This window comes from Syzygium oleosum, unplaced genomic scaffold (assembly GCF_021117445.2).
Source record: "Syzygium oleosum isolate NSW1041296 unplaced genomic scaffold, Sole_v2.1 Sole_v2.31, whole genome shotgun sequence".
NCBI lineage: Eukaryota > Viridiplantae > Streptophyta > Magnoliopsida > Myrtales > Myrtaceae > Syzygium > Syzygium oleosum.
The window spans coordinates 1884974-1909217 of record NW_026607515.1 but is presented as its reverse complement, the minus strand read 5'-3'; the positions used below and the strand labels follow the sequence as shown (position 1 = coordinate 1909217).

Below are 24244 nucleotides of genomic sequence, written 5' to 3'. Positions count from 1 at the left end.
TAACATCTTAATTAAGTCATGGCACCTACGTCTACGCGCTTTGGTGGGGCTGGACCAACAGCATTATTTGTGGAGAACTCATGCGCGGCCACAAGTTGTGCAGAGCAAGACCCGCAAGCACCAAGTCAAGATATTTTAGGTCCATGTCGTTATCTCCTCCGACGACTTGGGTCTGGATTCATCCGTTCTGCATTTCTCTTCGACAAAATGTAAATTCTAGCATGATAATGAAATGGGCTTTCTCTCTACGTGTGTAAATCAAAGCAACTTCCAGGATAGTACATGTTGATTGGTATGGATTCTGAAATTATTCTCGTCATCTCTTGATTAGAAAGAAGAGACGCCATGGATGATCCAGTTAATCGAGTCAATTGTGCAGTACCCTTTTTTTTCTGAAAAAAAGAAAAGCAATACGCGTGTCTGCTGTAAATGAATAGGACGAAAAGGCTGACTTAACCTCCGGTCAAGAGGAAACAGAAAGTTTGGCCCAAACAAAAAAATAGGAAACACAGAGAGATTGAGCCATTGCCATTGGCGCACCTCCTCCAATACCTGCTTTCTTTGTTTTGACTGTTGATAGATTACACCGCGCGACCTCTCTTTTCAGTTTTCCAGAACATTGTGCCTTTGGGCAACCTTTCCGAACATCCGCACATTCCGATTGTCCCTAGTAAGAGACTTCTTGTGACATATCGAGTCCAGCATTGGATGGAAGAAAGCCTTTTGAGTGATTATAGATCAACACCCATCCCCTAATGAATTTCACCTTGCGTCTTTTCTCATGGTTTTCTTTTTGGGGCTTGGCCCATGTGGAACGGGCTGGACCATTATATTTCTATTGATATTCTTAGACTCGATCATTTTGATTATTTCTCCAACATGTCCGTAGCACAAGAAAGCCGTCTTCCTTGCCGTTTATTAAGAGTTCTCGCGCACTGCGCAGGACAAAGTTGAAAACCTCATAGCATACTAATTACGATACATTAATGAGCAAACTACTGAAAGGAAAGAGATTATTAAATGGAAGAGATCACACGAGCACAAGAAGTTTCATACATCCAAAATGAAGAACTAAAGGCGAGGGAGGACACGGGATTGCTCATTACTTAAGCAGTTCTTGACTGTCTCAGTCTCTTCAACTCGGCTACCTTCACTGCTATAGCCACAAATGCCTTGTCTATTGCTTGATCCACAAAGTTAAAATATGCACGTCTCCAATCCTTCTTGAACTGCGATACTCCAAAAAAGCTCCAAAACCCATTCGCAAATCCAAGCATTACAACCACGTAGAACAATGCCTTATCCTCTTCGTGTATATCTTCAGGTTGAGAGATTTTCGGTGCTTGAGACGCCTCAGCACCAGGACATTTTCTTCTCAGAAGATCGCCGCAGAGTAGAGGATTGCCAGCATAAATGGAAGGATCGATGAGGGTCTGAATTTGATAGCCCTTTGGAATCTGCCCCGTGAAGTTGTTGCACGACAGGTTGAGGTGGGCTAGGTATGTTAATACTGAAATGCCCTGCGGAATTGTTCCTGAGAGGCGATTGTTGGAAAGATCAAGAGACTCAAGTGACTTCATGTCCCCGATGCCAATGGGAATGCCTCCCGAGAGAAGGTTGTGCGACAAGTTCAAACCTTGCAATCCCGCTAGGAAAGTAAGTTCTTCAGGGATTGGCCCTATCAAGTTGTTGCTCGAGAGATCCAAATTGCCCACAAGTAGTAGAACAATTCTGGTATATTCATTATACCTTCCCTTCATGATGTCAACCACACACTCTCGACTCCAATTCAGATAAGTTGGATTGTCTTGAATGAAGATTTTCATGTCACCCATATAGCCAAGACAACTTGGGATCGCTCCCATCAATTTGTTCGCCACCATATCCAATATTTGCAATCTCGAGACTGAGCAAAGCTGCAGAGGGATACTACCGGTAAACTATTCTCTCGTAGCCTCAGAATCTGCAACAACTGAAAGCTTTTGCTGAACCATGTTGGAATGCTTCCGGAGAAGTTATTCTCTCCAAGGTCCAAAATAATCAAGTTTGTGCAATTACCCAAAGCCAGAGGCAGCTCCCCATTGAGATGGTTCCCATTCAAGTGTAGGGTTGAAAGCCCCTGTAAGGATCCCATTGAGCTTGGAATTACTCCGGACAACTTATTGATTGACAAAGTCAACTGAGATAAACTAGATCCCTTCCAACAGTCGGGAATACTGCCAGATAGCAAATTATTGCCAAGACTTAAGTCATACAACCCCTCTTTACATAAGGACGATGGTAACGTGCTATTGATATGATTATCATTGAGATACAAAGTCTCCAGATGCATCTCACCAATATTGGTTGGAAGAGGTCCGGAGATAAAGTTGTGGGAGAGATCTAAAATGGAACAATCGGAAGATATGTTTAGGAAGCGTCTGGTAATTTGATTGTAAGAGAGACTGCACTGGCTATATGTCATGTTTCCTAACCATTTAGGCAAAGCCCCGAAGATTCAAGCATTTGAGAGATCTATGTGATTGACGTCCACTTGTGTCTGCATCTATTCGAGAAATGTGGTTTTGAATTTACAGGAATTCATCCGAATGGATTGAAGTTGAAAAGGTGGTATCTAGCCATGTTCGGCCTTAAAAGCCAGATTCTTGTTGTCACCAATATCCAAATCCTTTAACCTGGACAAATTAGAAAAATGGATTTCCGAAATCACTCCCCCCCAAGAATTGTTAAAAATATACAGAACCGAAGGTTGGGAAAGTTCTCCAAAGTTCTCGGGTATAGAGCCGCTCAAATGATTACTGTTAAGTCGCAAGTCTTGTAAAGCCCGCAATTGCCCTAACTACTCGGCAATATGCCCCGAGAATTTGATTACAAGAAAGATTGAACCATCTCAACGAAGACAATTGACCTAATGATGCCAGAATTGTGCCATTCAATTGATTATATGAAAGATCTAACAATCTCAATGATGACAGTTGACCTAATGATGATGGGATTGGGCCGTTCAATCGATTATTCGAAAGATCTAGCCATCTCAATTATGACAACTGACCTAATGATGATGGAATTGGGCCTTCCAATCGATTATTTGAAAGATCTATTGTTACTGAGTTTGGCAATGATCCGATGACTCTAGGAATTGGACCCGAGAAGTGATTGTTGCCAAGCAATAAGTATTTTAAGAGACAAAAGTGCGCTAGCCGGTTTGGCAAAGCACCGCTAAGGTGATTAGCATATATAATTAGACTCTCTAAGTTATTCTCGAGGAATCTTGACGAATTTCCCAAGGATGTCGAAATCTTTTCTCTGATTTCGTTACGACACAAACGCAACGATTTGAGGTACTTCTTACTCTTTGAGAATGACAATAAGCCTCCTTCAATGCCGCGAAGACGATTTCCCTCAAGATTGAGATGAACAAGGCTTGTAAACTTGTCAAACCACATGGGAATCAAAGAGCGCAAACAGTTCCATGAAAGATCAAGATGCTGCAGAGAAGTTATGTTTTGGAGTATACCATTCGGGATGGGACCTTCGAGGTCATTAACTAAAAGATCAAGAAACCAAAGATGAACAAGAGAAGTGGAGTTGGCCAAGCAAATAGAAGAAAGATGAAATTTGAATAGTCCGCAACTTGATAAGCTCAAATGTGATAAAGATGGGAGCATGCTGATCATCTACATGAGTTCTATTCCTGCGTCAATCTTTAAGCCACTCATGTCGAGGTAATTGAGTGACTGAAGATAAGAAATCCACCAGGTATCATCAACAACCAAATGCCCGTGATCATCATGAAGATCAAGGACTTCCAATTCCGTGAGGTTTCCCAATTCTCGAGGAACCGATCCATAGAAGTTACCAAACGACAAATTGAGGTACCTTAATTGTTTCATCGATCCGAGGAATGCGGGTATCCTTCCGCGCTTGAAATCGATCCCGCTTAAGTCCAAGTAGTTCAAGTATCTCAAGTTGAGAAGAGAAGAGTTCAACTCACCTGTCATGGAGAACTTCTGTTTGTTGGAACTAACGATGGTACCGTTTTTGTATCTTACGGTCTGGCGTAAGAATTGGAGCTCGATTACATGACCATACACTCCATCACAAGTGACTCCTTTCCATTTGCTGTAATCTTCGCCTTTCCAAGAAGAAAGCAAGCGATATGGGTCTGGGAGGCTTTTTTCTAAGCTGAAGCAGAGCCTCCCTTTCTTGTGAAATAAGCGAAATAAGCGATAGGGTTACTAGTGCAAGCAGTTGGGAGCAATATCTCCCCATGAGCAACGAGGGAGAGAATGAATCTATGCTTTAGAGAGCGGGTTTGAGGGTTCTCTACCGAAACCCAGATCACTTATAGAGAATGGCAGGTCCATTCTTGCAACTGCGAGGTCCATAAGTCATGATGATAATCAGGAAGCAAAGGCACATCCATTCTTGCAATTGGTAGTAAAACCGATGACCGGACGCCATTCAGAACAGAGAATCGATTTTTCTACAAATTAGGGCAAGTCAACATGGAAGCAAGAGCAGCACCATTGAGGAGATTGTGGAGAACTGTCCAATGTTTGCGGTGCCAAACATGGACCACGTCTTTTAGTGTTTTTTTTTTACTTTTTTCTTGCCTTTTCAATTACTAAAGCTTCTTCATTTGGCAAGTAAAAAACTCATCTACTTCCACTTTTGCGCACTGCTATAAGTCAAGCAATAGATAACATCTTTAACAAAGTCAGCATCAACAGGTATGCACTTCGTTGAGGATGGACCAATCGCATTATCGTGGAAAACTATCATATGGCTAACTTTTGCAGTGCAAGACCCACAAGCACCAAGTCAAGTCTTGAGGTCCACTACAACGACATGGGTCTCTATATTGATCTTTTTTTTTTGTCGGATCTCTATATTGATCTGTTTGCGTTTCTTTTGGATAAAATGCAAATTTTAACCAGATTTTAACGAAGTGGACGTTCGCTCTGTGTGTGTATAAATCAAGTAATTTCCAGGATATTACATATCGATGCCATGGATTCTCAAAATATTTTTGTCGATGATACGTTTATTTGAGTTTGTAAAATGAACAGGGGGAAAAGACTAATTTTTGGGCTCCGTCCGTTTCGCGGAATGTTTCTGGAAAATATTTTCTAGGAAAATGGTGTTCCATTGAAAAACATTTTTCGTTGTTTGGTACGGAAAATGATTTTCCCCTTTGCACTCCTTTTAATATTATTTTATTTTATTTTATAAAAAAATTCGAATTTTTAATTAATTTTTATTTTTTGAATTTTTGAATAATTTTATTATATTTCTTTTCTTTTTTTCTCTTCGTTTTTTTTTTCTTTTCTTTATTCCTCTGCTAGTCACCGGCCACAGGCTAGGTTCGGCCTCGCTCGCCGTTGAATCACGAGCTTGCCATATCTGGGGAATCACATCTCCGTGGGACGAGACAAGGGACGAGACGAATGAAGCGCGAGGCAGCAGCGGCTCTAGAGATAAGGGATGAGACGAAGCGCGAGGCAACAGCGGAGTAGGAGCAACTCTGGAGACGTGAGAATGATGGGGAAAAGGAGCAACTCAGGAGAGAGGAGGAGAGGATGCATGAGAAAGAGGGGAAAAAGACGGAAAGGCGAGAGGGCAAGATTGGAAAGAAAATCATTTTCCGTAGTTTTAGAAGGACTTTTCCATTGACCGGAAAATAATTTCTTTGACCGCTTATTTTCCATCCCCTGAACACCGCAAATTACGAAAATTGTTTTCCCAAAAAGAAATTTCCGCAAAACGAGCGGAGTCTTGAACTTACATCAATTTCATTCAATTGATAATGTTGATATTACTAGCCTTCCACATTGTTGTACTTCTAAAATATGTATAGATGGAGAAACTATTAGATAGGTTTGTTATGCTTTCACCAAGCGCAGTGAAGAATTAAGACCCCGGTCTAATTAATTATGACATTGGTTCTAAATAAAGAGATCGGGAATTGATGAAGTTCGCAAGATGAAAAAGACGAAATGTGGTAAAAAATCATGCAACATTCCATTCCAGTGAGTATCTCTATATTGTTGAATTGTTGATCTTGTTGCCTTCGTCCGTAGAAACTTACATTGATGACAAGCGTACCTAATCGGTCATTAGCCATTTTGGGTTGAGGGAGAATTCACCCAATCACGTAATCCAGTCTTCATAAGCAAAACCTTCAAAAGGAGTACTCAAAAAATGCCGATACAAGGATGTATCAATAACATCTCAAACCTTCTCCTATTTCTTATGGCACTTTCGATCTTACGGTCTTACTATTAATCCATTTCGTGGGGTGTACTACACATTGGATTTTGATTATCGGTTAGATTGTATGAGGGCCTATATGACAACGGATGTTTTAACAAAGCGCAAACAGCAGTATAATTACTTCCGGCAAAGGAAGCATTAGTCCTAACATTTCCTGGACGACCGTCCATTTGTTCATTTAGTTTGTTAAAAAGAGTCTCAATGCTAATTTTTTTCATAATCACTCAATTTTCGAAAAGTCTAACTCTTGATGAAAGATTTACAGCACGATTGTATCAACTATAGTCTGTGGAGCCTCGCACAAAAGGAGCTTTGATGCAAGCCTCTCGCGCTCAATTCTTACACATTCGCCATTAAGATGTCATTAACAACATAACTAAGGAAGCAAAAGGTCACGTCTAAATTAAAATCCCATGCAAAATCGAGTCTAGTTAGAAGCTCGCAGTGGCCGGAAGACGCTGCTAGAATTGGGGGCCCGTTGTTGTTGAGGCCCATCTGAATCTGTCCAGACCAGCACCAATCAACTGGGCCCATCGTTGTTGAGGACCATTTAAATCTGTCATTCTATGAAATCATGTCCTTATTCTTTCTATAGCAAATGTTAGAAGTTTCAAGTTTCTGGCGCACGAGTAGGGGTGTCAAAAACCAGAACCAAACCGAATCGAACCAAAATTTCGTGTATTTTTTGTTCTATTCGGGTTTCGGTTCTGATAATGAAAAAATAACCGCTCTTTTCTTCCGGTTCGGACTATTTTGGTTCCATTGGGTTATCTAAACCGAACTGATATTCTCAACAAAAACTGAATGCTTTTATTCACTCCTCTCAAAATCGTTACGAGAAACCTTAATATCTAGTTTTCCATCTGAATCGATCCAATCCGAATTGGGATTTTTGGTTCGGTTCATATTCGGTTTGGCTCAATATTTGGTATGGTTTAAGCGTACACCCTAACAGTTCGATTCGGTTCGGATTTTCAACAATCCCAACCGGAACCAAACCGTTGACGTCCCTAGGCACGAGTGCCTCATTTTTAGTAAAATTGTCTTTGATAAATTAACGAGTATCAATCAAAATACATGACTTATTAGGAAGGCTCTCTTACTAAGTTGGTATAGTAAAATTCTACTCTCGGAATATCACTTTTATAGTTTGATGTGCATCTAAAACATGTTAAAATGTAAAAGTATTGATATATGGAATCATGTATGACATCAAAAGTTGCGAGCAATCTGCACGGATTTAAGTACACAATACCACGTCCATCGTCCTATCTAAATCGTAACGTCATCTGTTTTTAAGATTTAAATCAAGATTTTAACACCCATGTTTGAAAGTTAACATTATTAAAAAAAAATTGCCAACACTTTCAAGTTACAAACGCGAACTTTTTTCCGATTAGATTTACCGACTTCTTTCAACATTTGGAGCCTAATTCATACGAAGATTAGGTGGCCCAGGGAAATCCAACCCAAAAAATAGTCCTGTTGATAAATTATTAACCTCTTGTTTATTAAGTACACTTGTAGGGTTTGAAAAAATGTTAAAAGTCACTAAATTATTGGGATGTTAGTAGGTTACCAATTAATTTCAAATTTTATGTGTGTACTTTAGTAAACTACTAACTATAATGATTTTGACAATATTTCAAAAAATTGTTTAATTACTATCTTCTTTAAAATGTTACAAGTTGGGTAGTATACATCCAATCCTCTGTAGAATTTACCAACAACCCAACAAATTAGCTAGTTAACAATTATTTTTGAAATATTACAAGTACGGTTAGTAAGCCACCGCACTATAACGAATGTACTAATATTCGAATAAATTCGTAAGTTGCCAATTTCTTTTCAAATTTTACAAGTGTGCTTAGTAAACTACCAAGAATATATTCCCAAACTTTGGTAATTTATTAATCTATTGAGATGTTGGTAAATCCATTGTAGTGTGAGTAGTCTATTAACCACACTGTAAAATTTGTAAGCAGTTAAGAACTAGCTAATTATTTGGATGTTGATAAATTGATTATAATGATAATAATTTACTAGGTATACCTCTAAAATTTAAAATAAATTCATTTGTAAATTCATTTAGACTTTGGTTCATGATAATGATAATGTTGATAATCTACTAATAGATGACATGACAAGCAAGGCACTGATGATACTTTTCTTAACAATGGTATTTAAATCTATCATCAACTTAATAAATCTATCAACCACGGAAAATTTCCCATGACTGGAACCTAGATTCCTCTTAAACAATGAAATTAAAAAGAAAGAAAAAGAAAATGAGAACGAGAACGACATCGTATTTTCGGTGATCTTTCGATGGTGATAATTTGAGTGATTCACTCGTTTGACAGCCCGTGTATTATCAATTGATCCCCTGTACTAGCACGTCCAGCCCTTCTACTATGTATTCACATTGTGATTTGGATTACATGCAAATCTTTTTCGGAGGGAAAATTGTCAAATCAGTCCTAAATCTATTGTACGGCGGCCAATTCAATCCTAAACCTTTTAATTTTGCCAATTCAGTCCTAAACCTTTCTAATTCTTGCCAATTCAGTCCTTCCGACCAATTTTGGCCGGCCGGCGCTGACGTGGCCGCCGGCCGTCCGGCCAACGCTGACGTGGCAATTTTTTATTATTTTTTTCAATTTTTTAATCTTTTTTTTTCTTTTTTGATTTCTTCCTCTAAGCCGGTCCGTAGCCGGCCGAGAAGGAGGGCCGACGAGTCGACCTCGCCGGCCTCGCCAGCTGCATGAGAGGCGAGGTCGAGCCTCCCCCAGATCTGGCGAGGCTCGACCTCGCCGTCGCGACCAAGGCGACGGCGAGGTCAGCCTCGCCGCTGCTGAGGCGAGGCCGACCTCGCCGACGCCTGGGTCGCAACGGCGAGGCGAGGCCCGGCAGCGGCGAGGCCGACCTCGCCGTCGCCTGGGTTGCGGCGGCGAGGTCGAGCCTCGCCGAGATCTGGGCGAGGCTCAACCTCGCCGTCATGAACTCCGGCGACGGCGAGGTCGGCCTCGCCTCGGTAGCCGGGCGAGGTCGACCTCGCCGGCCCTCCCCTGGCCGGTGCCGGTCCGCTCGGTCAGCCGGACCGACCGGAGGAAGAAATCAGAAAAAAAAAAAAAGATTAAAAAATTGAAAAAAAAATAAAAAAAAATTGCCATGTCAGCGTTGGCCCGGACGTCCGGTGCTGGCCGGCGGCCACGTCAGTGCCGGCCGACGGCCACGTCAGTGCCGGCCGACGGCCACGTCAGTGCCGGCCGGCCAAAATTGGCCGGAAGGACTGAATTGGCAAGAATTAGAAAGGTTTATGACTGAATTGGTAAAATTAAAAGGTTTAGGACTGAATTGGCCGCCGTACAAAAGGTTTAAGACTTATTTGACAATTTCCCCCTTTTTCGGATGTCTTGAAATTGAGAAAGGAACTATAATGTAGGAAAGGAACACATTTAACAATGAAGGGCCCTATGCCATTAACAATTTCATGTCCTGATTTTGTATTACCCTCGACATGCAATTAGCAGCAAAAGTGTAAACAGGACGAAAATGGAATTTGCTAAGATAATTTCACGTCATTGACAAGCAAAGCATCATGATTATAATAACACAAAGTACTGCTAAATTGCCGAGCAACACTAAATTGCAAGATGACATGATTTGCACTCCCCATGCCATTACGTTGACGGCTTGCTCGGACAAGCTTGAAACTAAAGAACACAAATAAATTGGCTGCTACTTATAAGGAAGAACAAGCCAACTACTAAGACGAATCTGCTTGAACAAGAAAGCAAGAACTTCACGAGATCAATAAAGCATTGGACTGAATTGATATGGAGAACAGGCCTCTTACCCTCTTCTCATTCTCCTCCTCAACTCGGCTACCTTCACTGCGACAATCACGTACACCATGTCTGCTTTACGATCCACGTAGCCGAAGTAGGTGCGTCTCCAATTCTTCTTGTACACCAAACCGCCAACAACTCCCCAAAACCCGGTTGCAAACCCGAACATTATGACGAGGTAGAACATCACCTTTTCAATCTTACCTTCTTCATCAGCTTCTTCTTCCGGCGCTTGAGGGGCCTCTGCACCGGGGCATTTCTTTTGTAGGGGATCGCCACAAAGTAGAGGATTGCCGGCATAAATGGAAGGATCATCAAGGGTCTGGATTTGATTTCCCCTCGGAATTGGCCCCGTGAAGTTGTTGTGAGACAAGTTTAGTTTGCTCAGTGATGTGAATGCAGAAAAGCTCTGTGGGATTGTTCCTGAAAGATGATTGTTTGAAAGATCAAGTGACTCGAGCGATTTCACGTATCCAATCATAGTCGGGATGCCTCCAGAAAGAAAGTTGCGTGATAAGTTCAAGCCCCGCAATCCAGAAAGCAAGGTAAGCTCTCCAGGGATCGGTCCAATCAATTTGTTGCTCGAGAGATCCAAATTCACCATAAGTTGTAGATCAAGTGTTGTGTAGTCAAGGTCCACCCCTTTCACGACCTGTTCCACATGCTCTTGATTCCAATCTGCACGAGCGGTGTTATAAGGCGGCGGGGCAGGCGCAGTATGTGCAGGAGCATAAGTAAGGGAGAGTGAGTTGCCTTTATCTATGCTTTTGTTCAGTTTCATCCCTTTCATATAGCAGAGACAATTTGGAATCATTCCTGTCATATTGTTCACTGCCAGATCCAATATTTTCAGCGCGGAGAGCAGGCATAACTGTGAAGGAATACTACCATTGAACATGTTTTCTCGCAGTCTAAGAATCTGTAGTAATGGAAAACTTGGTCCAATCCAATGTGGAACACTTCCAGAGATTTTGTTCTCTCCAAGATCCAAAATCAGCAAGGTTCTGCAATAGTTTAGAGTCACAGGAATTTCTCCATGGAGATTGTTGTTGTTCAAGTGTAATGACGTCAGCCTAATTAGATTTCCCAAAGAAGTCGGTATGACTCCGGACAACTTATTGGATGATATATCAAGGAGTGTACGAGGGCTCTCCTTCCAACATGTAGGAACTTCGCCCACTAATTCGTTCCTTCCAAGGTGCAATGCGTTCAGAAATTCCAACTTGCATATTGAGGTGGGTATTGAACCATTTAAGAGATTATCATTCAGATTCAAGGAATATAAATAAGGCATCGCTAGACCAATATTTTGTGGAATAGGTCCTGCTATTAAGTTGTGAGAGAGATCTAATGAAGACAAGCCAGAAGGAAATTTCGACAGAGATCCATTTATTTGGTTGTTATTTTGTGGAATAGGTCCTGATATTAAGTTGTGAGATAGATCTAATGAAGACAAGCCAGAAGGAAATTTCGACAGAGATCCATTTATTTGGTTGTGAGAGAGATCTAAATAACCCAGGTTAGAAGGAAATTTCGGCAGAGATCCATTTATTTGGTTGTAAGAGAGATTCAGTTCAGAGAACGACATGAGACCTAGCCAATCTGGGAGAGATCCTGAAATGGAGGCATTGGACAAATCTATGAATCCTGCGTCGACTTGCTTTCTCATCCATCGCGGAAATTCCATTCCGAACTCGCAAGACGCCATCCCCATGTACAAGAGATTGAAGGGTGGTATCCAGTCAGAATCCACCTCGATAGCTAAATGGTTGTAGCTAATATCTAAATACCTTAGCTTCGAGAGGTTGGAGAAATGGATTTCGGAAACTGTTCCTCTCAAGGAATTTGCTGAAAGATCTAAATAGCCAAGATTTTGCAGTTGTCCGAGACTGTGTGGAATGGTGCCCTCGAGAAGATTGTTACTGAGATCTAAACTTGTTAAGACTTGCGATCTTCCTAATGCCTCCGGAATATTCCCTGTTAATTGATTATGAGAAAGAAAAAGTGCTCTCAAGCATAACCAACCATGTGATGACGGGATGGTTCCATGTAATTGATTATATGATAGGTCAAGCATTTTCAGGTTTTTCAAGTGCACCGACCAATCTGGCAAAGGCCCCTGAAGAAAATTATAACTTATCTCCAGTCGCTTGAAGTTTTTCCCGATAAGCCCCGAAGAATTTCCCTCCACTGAAAATATCTCCTCATGAAGTCCATTATAGCCCAAATATAGTGACTCGAGGAATGGATTTTCCCTTAAGAAAGAGAACAACCCTCCTTCAATGCTTTGCAAGAGATTGTGTGCAAGATTGAGATCGACTAGATTTCTCAAGTTATCGAACCACCTTGATTCTGAAGAGTTGAAAAGGTTTGATGAAAGATCGAGATGCTGGAGAGAAGTCATGTTTTGAAATATAGTACTTGGGATGAAACCTTCGAAAAAATTCCTTGAAAGATCTAGGTACTGAAGATGAAGAGCAGTAGAATTGGTCAAGCTTTCAGAAGACAAGTGAAAGTTGTTAAGCCCACAAGCTGATAGGCTCAAACGTGATAAAGATGGGAGTGTGTTGATCAACTGCATGAGATCTCCAAATCTGTTAACAGTTATGCCACTCATGTCGAGGTACTTTAATGCCCGAAGATGCGAAACCCATCGAATGTCATTAACAACACCCATGCGATAATAACTATGGAGATCAAGATGCTGGAGAGAAGTCATGTTTTGAAATATAGTGCTTGGGATGAAACCTTCGAAAAAATTCCATGAAAGATCTAGGTACTGAAGATGAAGAGCAGTAGAATTGGTCAAGCTTTCAGAAGACAAGTGAAAGTTGTTAAGCCCACAATCTGATAGGCTCAAACGTGATAAAGATGGGAGTGTGCTGATCAACTGCATGAGGTCTCCAGATCTGTTAACATTTATGCCACTCATGTCGAGGTACTTTAATGCCCGAAGATGCGAAACCCATCGAATGTCATTAACAACACCCATTGGATAATCACCATGGAGATCAAGGAATTCCAACTTGGTGAGATTTCCCCATTCACGAGGAACAGTTGCAAAAGAGAAAGAGTGGGACAAGTCAAGGTACCTCAACTGCTTCATGGAGCCGATGAATTTGGGCATGGATGCATACTTGAAAAAGATCCCGCTCAAGTCTAGGTAGTTCAAGTATCTCAAGTTGAGCAAAGAAGAGTTTAGTTCACTAGCTTTTGAAAAAATCCATGGGAACGAGTATGAGAGGTCAGCTCCTCGTGGAGACAAGAATTCATCTTCCAGTAGTAACGTAGTTTTTGGTAAGATTTGGAGCATGACGACATGTCCATTTGCTCGGTCACATGTCACTCCAGTCCATTGGCAACAATCTTCACCATTCCAAAAAGAAATGAGGTTTGACTCGTCTAAAAGGCTTTGTCTGAACTGCAGCAGAGCATCCCTTTCTTCTTCAAAGCAAATGGAGGATGAGCTTTTGTTTCTGCACAAGCATAAACATGCATTGTCTAAAATTAACAACAGACTTACTAGTACAAGCACTTTCACAGTATCATGTCCCGCCATGAATAATGTTGAAAATGAAAACAAAGGCTATATTGCATGTGAAAGCCACTCGATTAGGCTTCAAGTTTTTGGTTTGGGTGCATTTATTTAAACTTTGGGAGGTTCATTTTGAGCGTGTTCTTAAGAGTATGCAAATAGCATTTATAGAGAGCAAGAGAATGAATGGCAATGAATGTAATCAATTATTATTTTACATCGTCGGTGTACCGTGTATATCACGTGTGCACAATTTCATATACCATCTCAGTAAAGGGAAATATCACTCGTTGTTTTTAGTATTATCCAGCAGCATCCTTATGACTTGACTCCAAATCTACAATCTCCCAAAAAAGTCAAATTTAAGATCATCTCTTTAGACATTTGTGCTTATATTCAAAGATGTTCCTGCACGATTGCATGTCATTACCATTGATTTGACTGGTGGAGTTAAGGCTTGCGTTGTGACAGGCATATGCCCCAAATAATTGATGAGGCAGTGTTATGATTTGAAAAATCACACTTTTAATGCATTAGCTAGATGAAAACCCAAAAGGTTAATTGTATCCTATCATCGAGCAATGTAGGATAAAGGTTAGAATATGTGCAGATTGGATTGGGAAACATCAGGCGAAAACTTGAAGATTAATGAATAAAATAAGCAAAGACCCACAATTAAATTGAAGTTAAAAAGTGATACGAAGATATTGAGGAACTTGGCTCTGATTAGACCGACGTGTTCGCACTTTGGTGGGGCTGGACCAACTGCATGTTTGTGGAAGACTCATGTATGGCCAAGTTTCGCCGTGCAAGACCCGCAAGCACCAAGTCAAGTCTCGAGGTCCATGTCGTTATCTTATGCGACGACTTGGGTCTATAATGATTTGTTTGCATTTTCTCCAAAAGAAATGCAATTTCTAACAGACTTTTAATGAAATGGACGCTTCTCTCTCTATGAGTAAATCAAGCAACTTCCTGGACAATACATGCCGATGTTATGGACGTTGTAGGATCATTCTCTGTAAATGAATAGGAGGAAAAGGCTGGCTTTTGACCTTACATCGATTTCGTTTAACTGGTAAAGTTCATATTACTGCCCTTCTACATTGGAGAACTTCTACGGGATGTATAGATAGATGGAGAAATTATGGAAATGATGAAGTTCGGAAGAGGAAAAAGATAAAATGCGGTACAAAATCATTCGACGTTCCATTCCCGTGAGAATCTTTATATATTATTGAAGGTTGATCTTGTTGCATTCATTCGTAGAAACTTAGATTGCTGACAAGTGTTCTTATGGAGTCATTAGATATTGGATTGCGGCCAATTAGGCAATATCAATTTGCTTCTTTTAGCTCTATATATCCAATGCGGGACTTCTTGCTTTCACATCTCTCACATGTGCACTCGATAGTAGTTTCGTATAATAATTTTAACAAGTTGGCAAACTACAAGAATAAATGTTGATAAATTGTCACGGGAGTTTGTAATTTTGAAGTGACCAAATGCACATTGATAGGTGACTCAGGTTATCACACCCTAATTCCATGCCGAGAATGTAGGAATGAGCTTGTCATCCTTTATAAAATAAAGGACAAAACCTTCAACCAAATATAGTGATTTTATGAACAAATATAGTAACAAAATCAAGGGCCTTGTGAATTAATCAAAATGAGTGTCATACCAATTCATTTCAATAGCTTTTACTCGAGTAATCTAAAGTTGAATCTCATGGCACTCCAAATCGCTCTCTATGTGACTCAATTAAGTTTGCTTATTCTCGGAACCTAAAATGCTAATAAAGTAGGGTAAGTACAGCCACAGCTCGATAAGTGACAATACTCCCGCTATAAAATGAAGCAAAAAAGAGTGCAGCTTTAGAAACTAAAGTGTGCATCCATGTTTCAAGCATAATGCATATATTCCAATAGTCATGAGGTATGCACCATATCATAAAACATGCAACACAGTATAGACAGCATATGTCATACTCATTCAATTGCCCATGTCAAGAAAACTCTACGGTCATGCTTTGCGAGGTGACAAGGCTCAAAAACCATATCAACTATGGTTATGCCTCGAAAATCAAATCGGTTGTGATTAAGCCTCGAAACGGAACCAGTCCATACACATATATGTCATATCCTGTCTCAATACGTTGGTTCGCAAGAAGTATCAAATCCATACCTCAATACAACATGCTAGCATAAACAAAGTTACTAGGATTGTTACTTGAAAGAAGGCTTATATACCTTTTATTTTTTCGGTAATAAGAAGTGAGTTTTGGCATTCTTAGAGCACACAAACAGAATTTACAAAGGGGGTGTATGGGTGTGTTCCCATCTCATACGATATCATGCGCACCCGTGATTTACGTGCCGTGTGAGAAACGGATGCACGAATTCAGCGTATCTAATAATTCCAGAGGATCTAATCATCGTTTTGGTTTTTGATTGCAATCGAAAATTTACATGTTTCTCTCGATTGAAATTCGTGAAATTGAAAGTCCACAAATAACTCCAACTCGGATCAAGTTTTAGTACTTTTCCGGTCAACGTTTATCACTTTTCCATTAATCTCTTGCTTCATCCCTAGGGCAGTCATGCCTCACTTCCTTGATTGAAGTTGACAAGAGAGGCGTTCGCCTTTGCCCACCGCTATAAACCAATAACATCTTCCCTCGGTCATATCAATGTGGAAAACCCGCAAGCACCAAGTCCAAGTCTTGTGGTCCTTGTCCTCGTTTTTCCAGATCCCTAGTGTTCATATTTATCTAATTTGCATTCATTTATTTTTCGATAATCAAATATCGTGTATTTTTTTTTAATCCCAAATTGTTCTACGAATGGACTTGGAGCATAATGTCCCAAAACCCAGTAAGTATCATACACAATCGAATTATAACAAGATCCCAATCGTCCTGAAAGTTTCCCCAATTTTCAAACAGACCAAACAACATCAGAACAAACAGCAAGAACAAAAGCAAGAAACCAGATATAAATGGGATGAAGTCAAAGAATTAAGGGCTGGATACACATTGTGGGAATTACGGAGCAGAAGCCAATACATTCATTTGGAGAGATCACCAAGAGGGAACCCAAATCCGAACTTGTCAATATATCTGATTGAACGCACGTTTACTCAAAAACTTTAGCCAATGAGTTAAGTGTGAACTAGGATATATTAATTACTCCACACACACAAATTCTCCAATGCGAGACGTTCTAACATAACTCTCATGTGCATCTTAATACGTTACCATATGAATTAGAACAATCTCACCTTTAGCAAAATGTAACATCGCCATATACAAAGAGACTAGCAGACTTTCTATTTGATGAGCAAGTAAAAAACAATCTCCTTACCACCAAACTCATTTGATCGCTCATGTCAAGAGTGCGACAAGGCCCGAATAATACTTGATTAAGTTCTGCACGTCACGTCGGACGTGATTAAGTTCTGAAACAGAACCGGTATATGCATTTGTATGTCATGTCATATCTCAATACATAGATTGACAACGAGTATAAAATCCACACCACAATACAACATGCTGGCATCAACAGAGTTACTAGAATTGTTACTTGCAACATGGAGAGAGTTATTGCATGCAAAACCCTGCAACTAGGCTTTTACACTTCTTTTTTGGGCTAGTATGCTTTTTCAAGTGAGTTTTGGCATTCTTAGATAAAAAAAAAAAATCAGAATTTTTAATGGGGTATATGGGTGTGTTCCCATCTGATACAATATTTTGTGCACCTGTGATCTATGTGTCATGTGAAGGGCGTATGTATGCATCTAGCACATCCAATAATTCTGGCATTCTAATTATTTCTTTGTTTTCAATTGAAATTGAAATTTTATGAGTTTCTTTCAATTAAAGTTTTTGAAATTGGAAGTCCCCGAACCACTCCAAGTCATGTCTACGTCACTTTTCGATGAATCTCTTCCTTCATCCTTAAAGCTAGTCCACTATTCGGTCTTCTTCTTTTTTCCCCGGCGTGAGGCAGCAGTCCTAGCAGAGTAGTCATGCCTCACTTTGATAGATTAAAGACCCTAGCGATATCACATGCAAAACAACGCAACTATGCCTTATTCTTTATTTTTATTTATTTCGATCAATTAATACTAACATAATTTATAGAGAAAAGTGTTTGCCTTTGCCGATCTGCTGTAAGCCAAGTAACATATAACATCTTAAATAAGTCATAGCACCAACATGTCCACACTTTGGTGGGCCTGGACCAACAGTATTGTCGTGGAAGACTTATGTAAGGCCAAGTTTCGCAGTGCAAGACCCGCAAGCACCAAGTCAAGTCTTGAGATCTATGTCGTTATGTTATACGACGACTTGGGTCTATATTGATTTTTTTGTGTTTCTTTCAGAGAAACGCAAATTCTAACAGAACTTTAACGAAATGGACATTCTCTCTCCATGTAGCGATTTTACAAAAATATCAATTTAATAAAAACTTTGATCGAACAAATATAATAACAAAATCAAGGGCCTTGTAAGTTAAACAAAATGAGTGTCATGAAATTTCATGTTAATAGCTTCTACTCAAGTATTCTAAATTAGAGTCTCATGCCACCCCAAATCGCTCTCCACTGGACTCGATTAAGTTTGCCTATTCTCGGAACCTAAAATGTTAATAAAGTCGGTTGAGCACTAAGCAGAGCCATTGCTCAATAAGTGACAATACCCCCACCATAAAATCAAGCAAAAAAGAGTGCAGCTTTAGAAACTAAAGTGTGCATCCATATGCATCAAGACAATTGAATTCAATGCATTTCCCATGTTTCAAGCATAATGCATGTATTCCAACAGTCATAGAGTATGCACCATATCATAAACCATGCAACATAGTATTAGCAACATATTCATACTGATTCAATTGCCTATGTAAAGAAAACTCTATGGTCACGCGTCGTCAGGTGACGAGGCTCAAATACCATATTGACTATGATTTTGCCTCGAAGATCAAATCGGTTGTGATTAAGCCTCGAAATGGAACCAGTCCATGCACATGTATGTCATATCCTGTCTCAATACGTTGGTTCCCAAGAAGTATCAAATCCATATCTCAATACAACATGCTGGCATCAACAAAGTTATTAAGATTGTTACTTGAAAAGAGGCTTCTATACCTTTTATTTTTTGGTAATATGAAGTGGGTTTTGGCATTCTTAGAGCACACAAACAGAATTTACAAAGGGGGTGTATGGGTGTGTTCCCATCTCATACGATATCATGCGCACCCGTGATTTACGTGCCGTGTGAGAAACGGATGCACGAATCCAGCGTATCTAATAATTCCAAAGGATCTAATCATCGTTTTGGTCTTCGATTGCAATCGAAAATTTACATGTTTCTTTCAATTGAAATTCGTGAAATTGAAAGTCCACAAATAAGTCCAACTCGAGTCAACTTTTAGCACTTTTCCAGCTAACGTTTATCACTTTTCCATTAATCTCTTGCTTCATCCTTAGACTAGTCATGCCTCACTTCCCTGATTGAAGTTGACAAGAGAGGTGTTCGCCTTTGCCCACCGCTATAAGCCAATAACATTTCCCCTCAGCCATATCAATGTGGAAAACCCGCAAGACCCGCAAGCACCAAGTCCAAGTCTTGAGGGCTTTGTCCTCATTTTTCCAGATCCCTTTTGTCCACATTTTTATGTGTCCATATTTATCTAATTTGCATTCATTTATTTTTCGATAATCAAATATCTTGTCCTACAAATATCCCTTTGGAGTATAGAATGTCCGAAGAACAAGATCCCAATTGTCCTGAAAATTTCCCAAAGCTTCAAACAGACCAAACGACATCAGAACAAACAACAAGAACAAAAGCAAGAAACCATATATTAACGGGATGCATGCCTGATTCTGCCATTAAACAAAATGTCCATTATGGACGTTTTAGGATAAACTCATATTTCCTCTAAGGGATGTATGTAGATGAAGAAATGACGAAAATTTGCAACAGAAAAATAAAATTAAATAACCATTCAATTATCCCGAGGATCTTTTGTAGGTCGAAGGAACACGCACTTAAATTATATCTTCATCAAAGCACGATGCAATCAAAGAATTAAGGGCTAGTTACACATTGCTGGAAGCACGGAGCAAAAGCTGATACATTCATTTGGGGAGATCACCATGAGAGAACCCAAATTCGAATCCGTCAACATATCTTGTTGAACTCATATTTATTCAAAAACTTAAGCTAACAAATTATGTGCCAACTAGGATATATTAATTATTCTACACATACTAATTCTCCGACGTGATACGTTCTAATATAACTCGCTTGTGCATCTAAATACATTACCATATGCATTAGAACAATCGCACCTTTAACAAAATGTAACATCGCCACATATAAAAGAGACTAGCAAACTTTCTATTTGATGGTTTAGTCAAAAACAGTCTCTTTACCACCAAACTCATTTGATCGCTCATGTCAAGAATGCAGCCATGATTAAGTTCAGAAACAAAACTGGTCTTTGCATTTGTACGTCATTTCATGTCTAAACACATAGTTTGATGATGAGAATAAAATCCACACCACAATACAACATGCCGGCATCAACAGATTTATTAGGATTGTTATTTGCAATATGGAGAGAGTTATTGCATGCAAAACCACGAGACTAGACTTTTACAAATTCTTTTTTTGAGTAGTATACTTTATCAAGTGAGTTTTGGCATTCTTAAATAAAAAAGAAAATCAGCATTTTTAAAGGGATATATGGGTGTGTTTCCATCAGGTACGATATCCTGTGCACATGTGATCTATGTGTCATGTGAGGGATGCATGTATGCATCTAGCGCATCTAATAATTCCGGAATTCTAATTATCTCTTTGATTGTCAATTGAAATCGAAAATTTAGGTATTTCTTTCTATTAAAGTTTGTGAAATTGGAAGTCCCCGAATAACTCCAAGTCATGTCAACGTCACTTTTCGATTAATCTCCTCCTTCATCCTTACAGCTAGTCCCACTATTCTCTCTTTGTTTTTTGTCCCGGCGTGAGGCAACTATCCTAGCAGAGTAGTCATGCCTCACTTTCATAGATTGAAGTTGAAACAGAGGCGTTTGCCTTAGCCCACTGCTACAAACTGATAACATCAACTTCCTTCGGTCACATCACCCTGGATAACCCGCGAGACCCGCAAGCACTGAGTCTAAGTCTTGAGTTCCATGTCCTCATTCTAACAGATCCTTTTTCACCAGATTTTTATGTGTCCATATTCAGCTGGTTGCATTTACTTCTTTCTTTCATAAGCAAATATCATTTATTTTTGTTTTTCATAATCCCAAATTGTTCTACAAATGTCCCAGTTGAGCTTATAATGTCCCAAAACCCAGTATAACACGATCCCAATTGTCCAGGAAACATCGCAAAGTTTCAAAGAGACCAAACAACACCAGAATAAACGGCAAAAGCAAGAAACCAGATATTAAGGGGATGTATGCCTAATTCGGCCACTACACAGAATATTTATAATGGATTTTTTTAGTATAAAATCATATTTCTTCTGCATTGTGCATCTGAGGGGTGTATATAGACAAAGAAATGATGAAAATGTGCAAGAGGAAAAATAACTTAAGCAGTCGATATCCCGAGTATCTCTTTTAGCTCGAAATAACAAGGTCTCAAATGATCTCTTCATCAAAGGATGATGCAAACAAAAACTTAAGGGCTGGATACACATTATTATGAAACCATGTCCTCCTTCTTTTTATAACAAATGTCAGAAGTTTCAAGTTTCTGTGGCACGAGGGCCTTATCATTAGTAAAATTTTATTTGATGAATTAACAATTATCAATCAAAACATATTGTTGTTTAATCGGCGACGGGATGGAAGCGGATCGTAATTTTGCAATTAAGTTGGGAGCTGTAGAAACGATAGAAAAATAAAACAAGGAATAATAAAAGAACACGAGAAATTTTACGTAGTTCGGTCTGAACGTCGAAACTTACGCTCACGAAAAGAATCGATAAATAATTCATTAATAAATCAAAAAATTACAAAATTATAAATATTTATGCTTAAGTATTTTTCAATCCTAATATATACTCAATACTCACAATATTTAATATCTCCACTCGATGGACTCTCTCTTTCTCCACGCGCAAATATCTCCGAAGTCACGCTTCTCTTCTGGAGCTCTCTTCTCGGCTTGCTATCTTCTCCACGTCCTCTGCTCCCCCTTTTACAGGAGAATGGACGTAGAAATGAGACCAATGCGCCCTCGTGCAATTAATGATGGCATGTACGTCTGATCATCATGCACCGCCACAAGAAAAAATGACCATAGCTTCTATCTTCCCTCCTCCTTTTAATAACAAAAGGACAAAGAAAGCCCACAAAAGTTGACCAAAAATAGAGAGAAAGAGGGCGGTAGCGCTCACTTCTTCCTCTATGGGCATGCATTCACATCGTGTGCATGCATTTAAGAGGAGAGAGAAAAAAGGACGCGACCCATGTGCAGAATATTTGTCCTTTTTCATTTAATGCTCCACGATCGGCGCTGTTCTCGTTGAATGCTCCACATATGTTCTTTTTCCTTTCCAGAGTATCGGGTGGTGCACGAAAACCATTCTGGTTCTGTTCATAACTGATTTTTTGTTCCCAGAATCAATTTTGGATCAAAAATCTGTTTGGTAACGTAATTTTATTTTTCTATTTTCGGAACAAGTTTGCTTCCAAAACTGATTCTGAAACCAGAAATGAGAACAAAAAAAAAGTTAATTTTTCATTACTGGAACAAAAGTGAGAACCATTTATGAGGAATTCATTTTCTTCAACACACATATTCATATGGAAGTCACGATCTTTGAGGTGAGAAAAAAAAGGAAAAAATCAAAAATTTCAAAACTTAACAGAATGGTTTAGAATCTGTGGCTACCCATTTTCAGTGAAATTTAAATTTTTTTAGCTACCGAAAAAAATAAATAAAATAAAAAATTTCAAAATTTCACAAAATGGCTTAGAAAACCTATGGTCACCCACTTTGAGCAAAATTTAATTTTTTTAGTTGCTAAAAAAAAGAAAAAAATTCTAAATTTTAAAAACTTCACTGAATATCTTAGAATACATGTGGCCACTCAATTTGAGCGAAATTTTATTTTTTTAGGTGCCGAAAAAAATAAAAAAAAAAAAAGCAAAAAATCAAAAATTTCAAAACTTCACAGAATGGCTTAGAATACTTGTGGCCATCCACTTTGAGTTAAATTTAAATTTTTTTAGGTGCCAAAAAAATAAATAAAAATAAAAAATTTCAAAACTTCACGAAATAGCTTTAAAATACATGCGCTACCCACTTTGAGTGAAATTTAAATTTTTTTATATGCCAAAAAAAATATAAATAAGCAAAAAAGTAAAAATTTCAAAACTTTACAGAATGGCTTAAAATACCTGTGGCCACCCACTTTGAGCGAAATTTTATTTTTTTAGGTGCCGAAAAAAATAAAAAAATAAAAAAATAAAACTTCACATAATTACTTAGAATACCTATGGCCACCCACTTTGAGTGAAATTTAATTTTTTTTAGGTGTCGAAAAAAAAATAAAAATAAGCAAAAAAGAAAAATTTTCAAAACTTCACAGAGTGGCTTAGAATACATGTGGCCATCCACTTGGAGTGAAATTTAATTTTCTTTAGGAACCAAAAAAAATCAAAAATACCATTTGAGCATCTAAAAAAAATTAAATTTTACTCAAAGTGGGTGGCTAGAGCTATTGTAAGTCATTCTGTGAAGTTTTGAAATTTTTGATTTTTTATGTTTTTTTTCACCTAAAAAAATTTAAATTTCACTCAAAGTGGATGGCCACATGTATTCTGAGTCATTCTGTGAAGTTTTGAAATTTTTGATTTTTTGCTTTTTTTTCACCTCCAAAAATTAAAATTTCACTCAAAGTGGGTGGCTACTGTCACGCCCCGAATCCTACGACGTGCGAACATCCCTCCAAGGTCCATTACAAGTGCGACGTCCCAGGACACGTCGCCGACCCATCGCCCAACACAGAGATTAAAGCACACGTGGAAGCAATACAATACCCGAACAGTTTTGAAACAAATGGCCAAGGATAGCCACTCAGCAAACAACATGAACAATTACACTTGCGTTGATACTGGGCACCAGACACAATATTCAACTACAGCCCATGCTCAAAAATCAAAAGCAGTTCAAGGCCACTACAACTAGCCGGGGCTCCTCCCAAAACACTTCGGTACGCCTGCCATCCTCAAGGCTGGGGTCTGAAAATGTGGTTTAAACAACAATGAGAATAATCTCAGTGAGTAATTCCCTAAACCTAAACTAGGCTAACGTGCACCTCCAGAGGGTAAATAAAACACATAAATCACTGAACCAGTATAACAATCAATATAAGTTCACCCGGGCCCATAGCCCAATTCACTACTCCGCCATGCAGGTTAGACTTTTAATATCATTATAAAACATATGCGAGTAAATCGACCCGAAGGCCACGACCCTGAGGCCAACAACAGTTAAGCCGACCCGAAGGCCACAGTTTGTCCCGACCCGAAGGCCACAGTTTATTCCGAC

At 39.2% G+C, this 24244-nt stretch overlaps 3 protein-coding genes across 3 annotated transcripts; all 3 read right to left on the bottom strand.

Annotated features, from left to right (window-relative positions):
- Positions 1-1106: 1106 nt before the first annotated feature.
- Positions 1107-1767, bottom strand: LOC115662782 (receptor-like protein EIX2). The gene has a single exon (XM_056304136.1). It carries the CDS (start codon positions 1758-1760, stop codon positions 1107-1109), a length of 654 nt encoding a protein of 217 aa, XP_056160111.1. The 5' UTR covers positions 1761-1767.
- An 8056-nt stretch (positions 1768-9823) lies between these two features.
- Positions 9824-11522, bottom strand: LOC115663899 (receptor-like protein EIX2). The gene has a single exon (XM_030585873.2). The coding sequence runs from the start codon at positions 11419-11421 to the stop codon at positions 10132-10134; it is 1290 nt and encodes a 429-aa protein (XP_030441733.2). The 5' UTR covers positions 11422-11522; the 3' UTR covers positions 9824-10131.
- A 179-nt stretch (positions 11523-11701) lies between these two features.
- Positions 11702-13254, bottom strand: LOC130135321 (probably inactive leucine-rich repeat receptor-like protein kinase At3g28040). The gene is made up of 2 exons (XM_056304135.1): positions 11846-13254; positions 11702-11741 (listed from the first exon to the last, which is right to left on the bottom strand). The coding sequence occupies exons 1-2, from the start codon at positions 13252-13254 to the stop codon at positions 11702-11704; spliced, it is 1449 nt and encodes a 482-aa protein (XP_056160110.1).
- Between the last annotated feature and the right edge of the window lie 10990 nt (positions 13255-24244).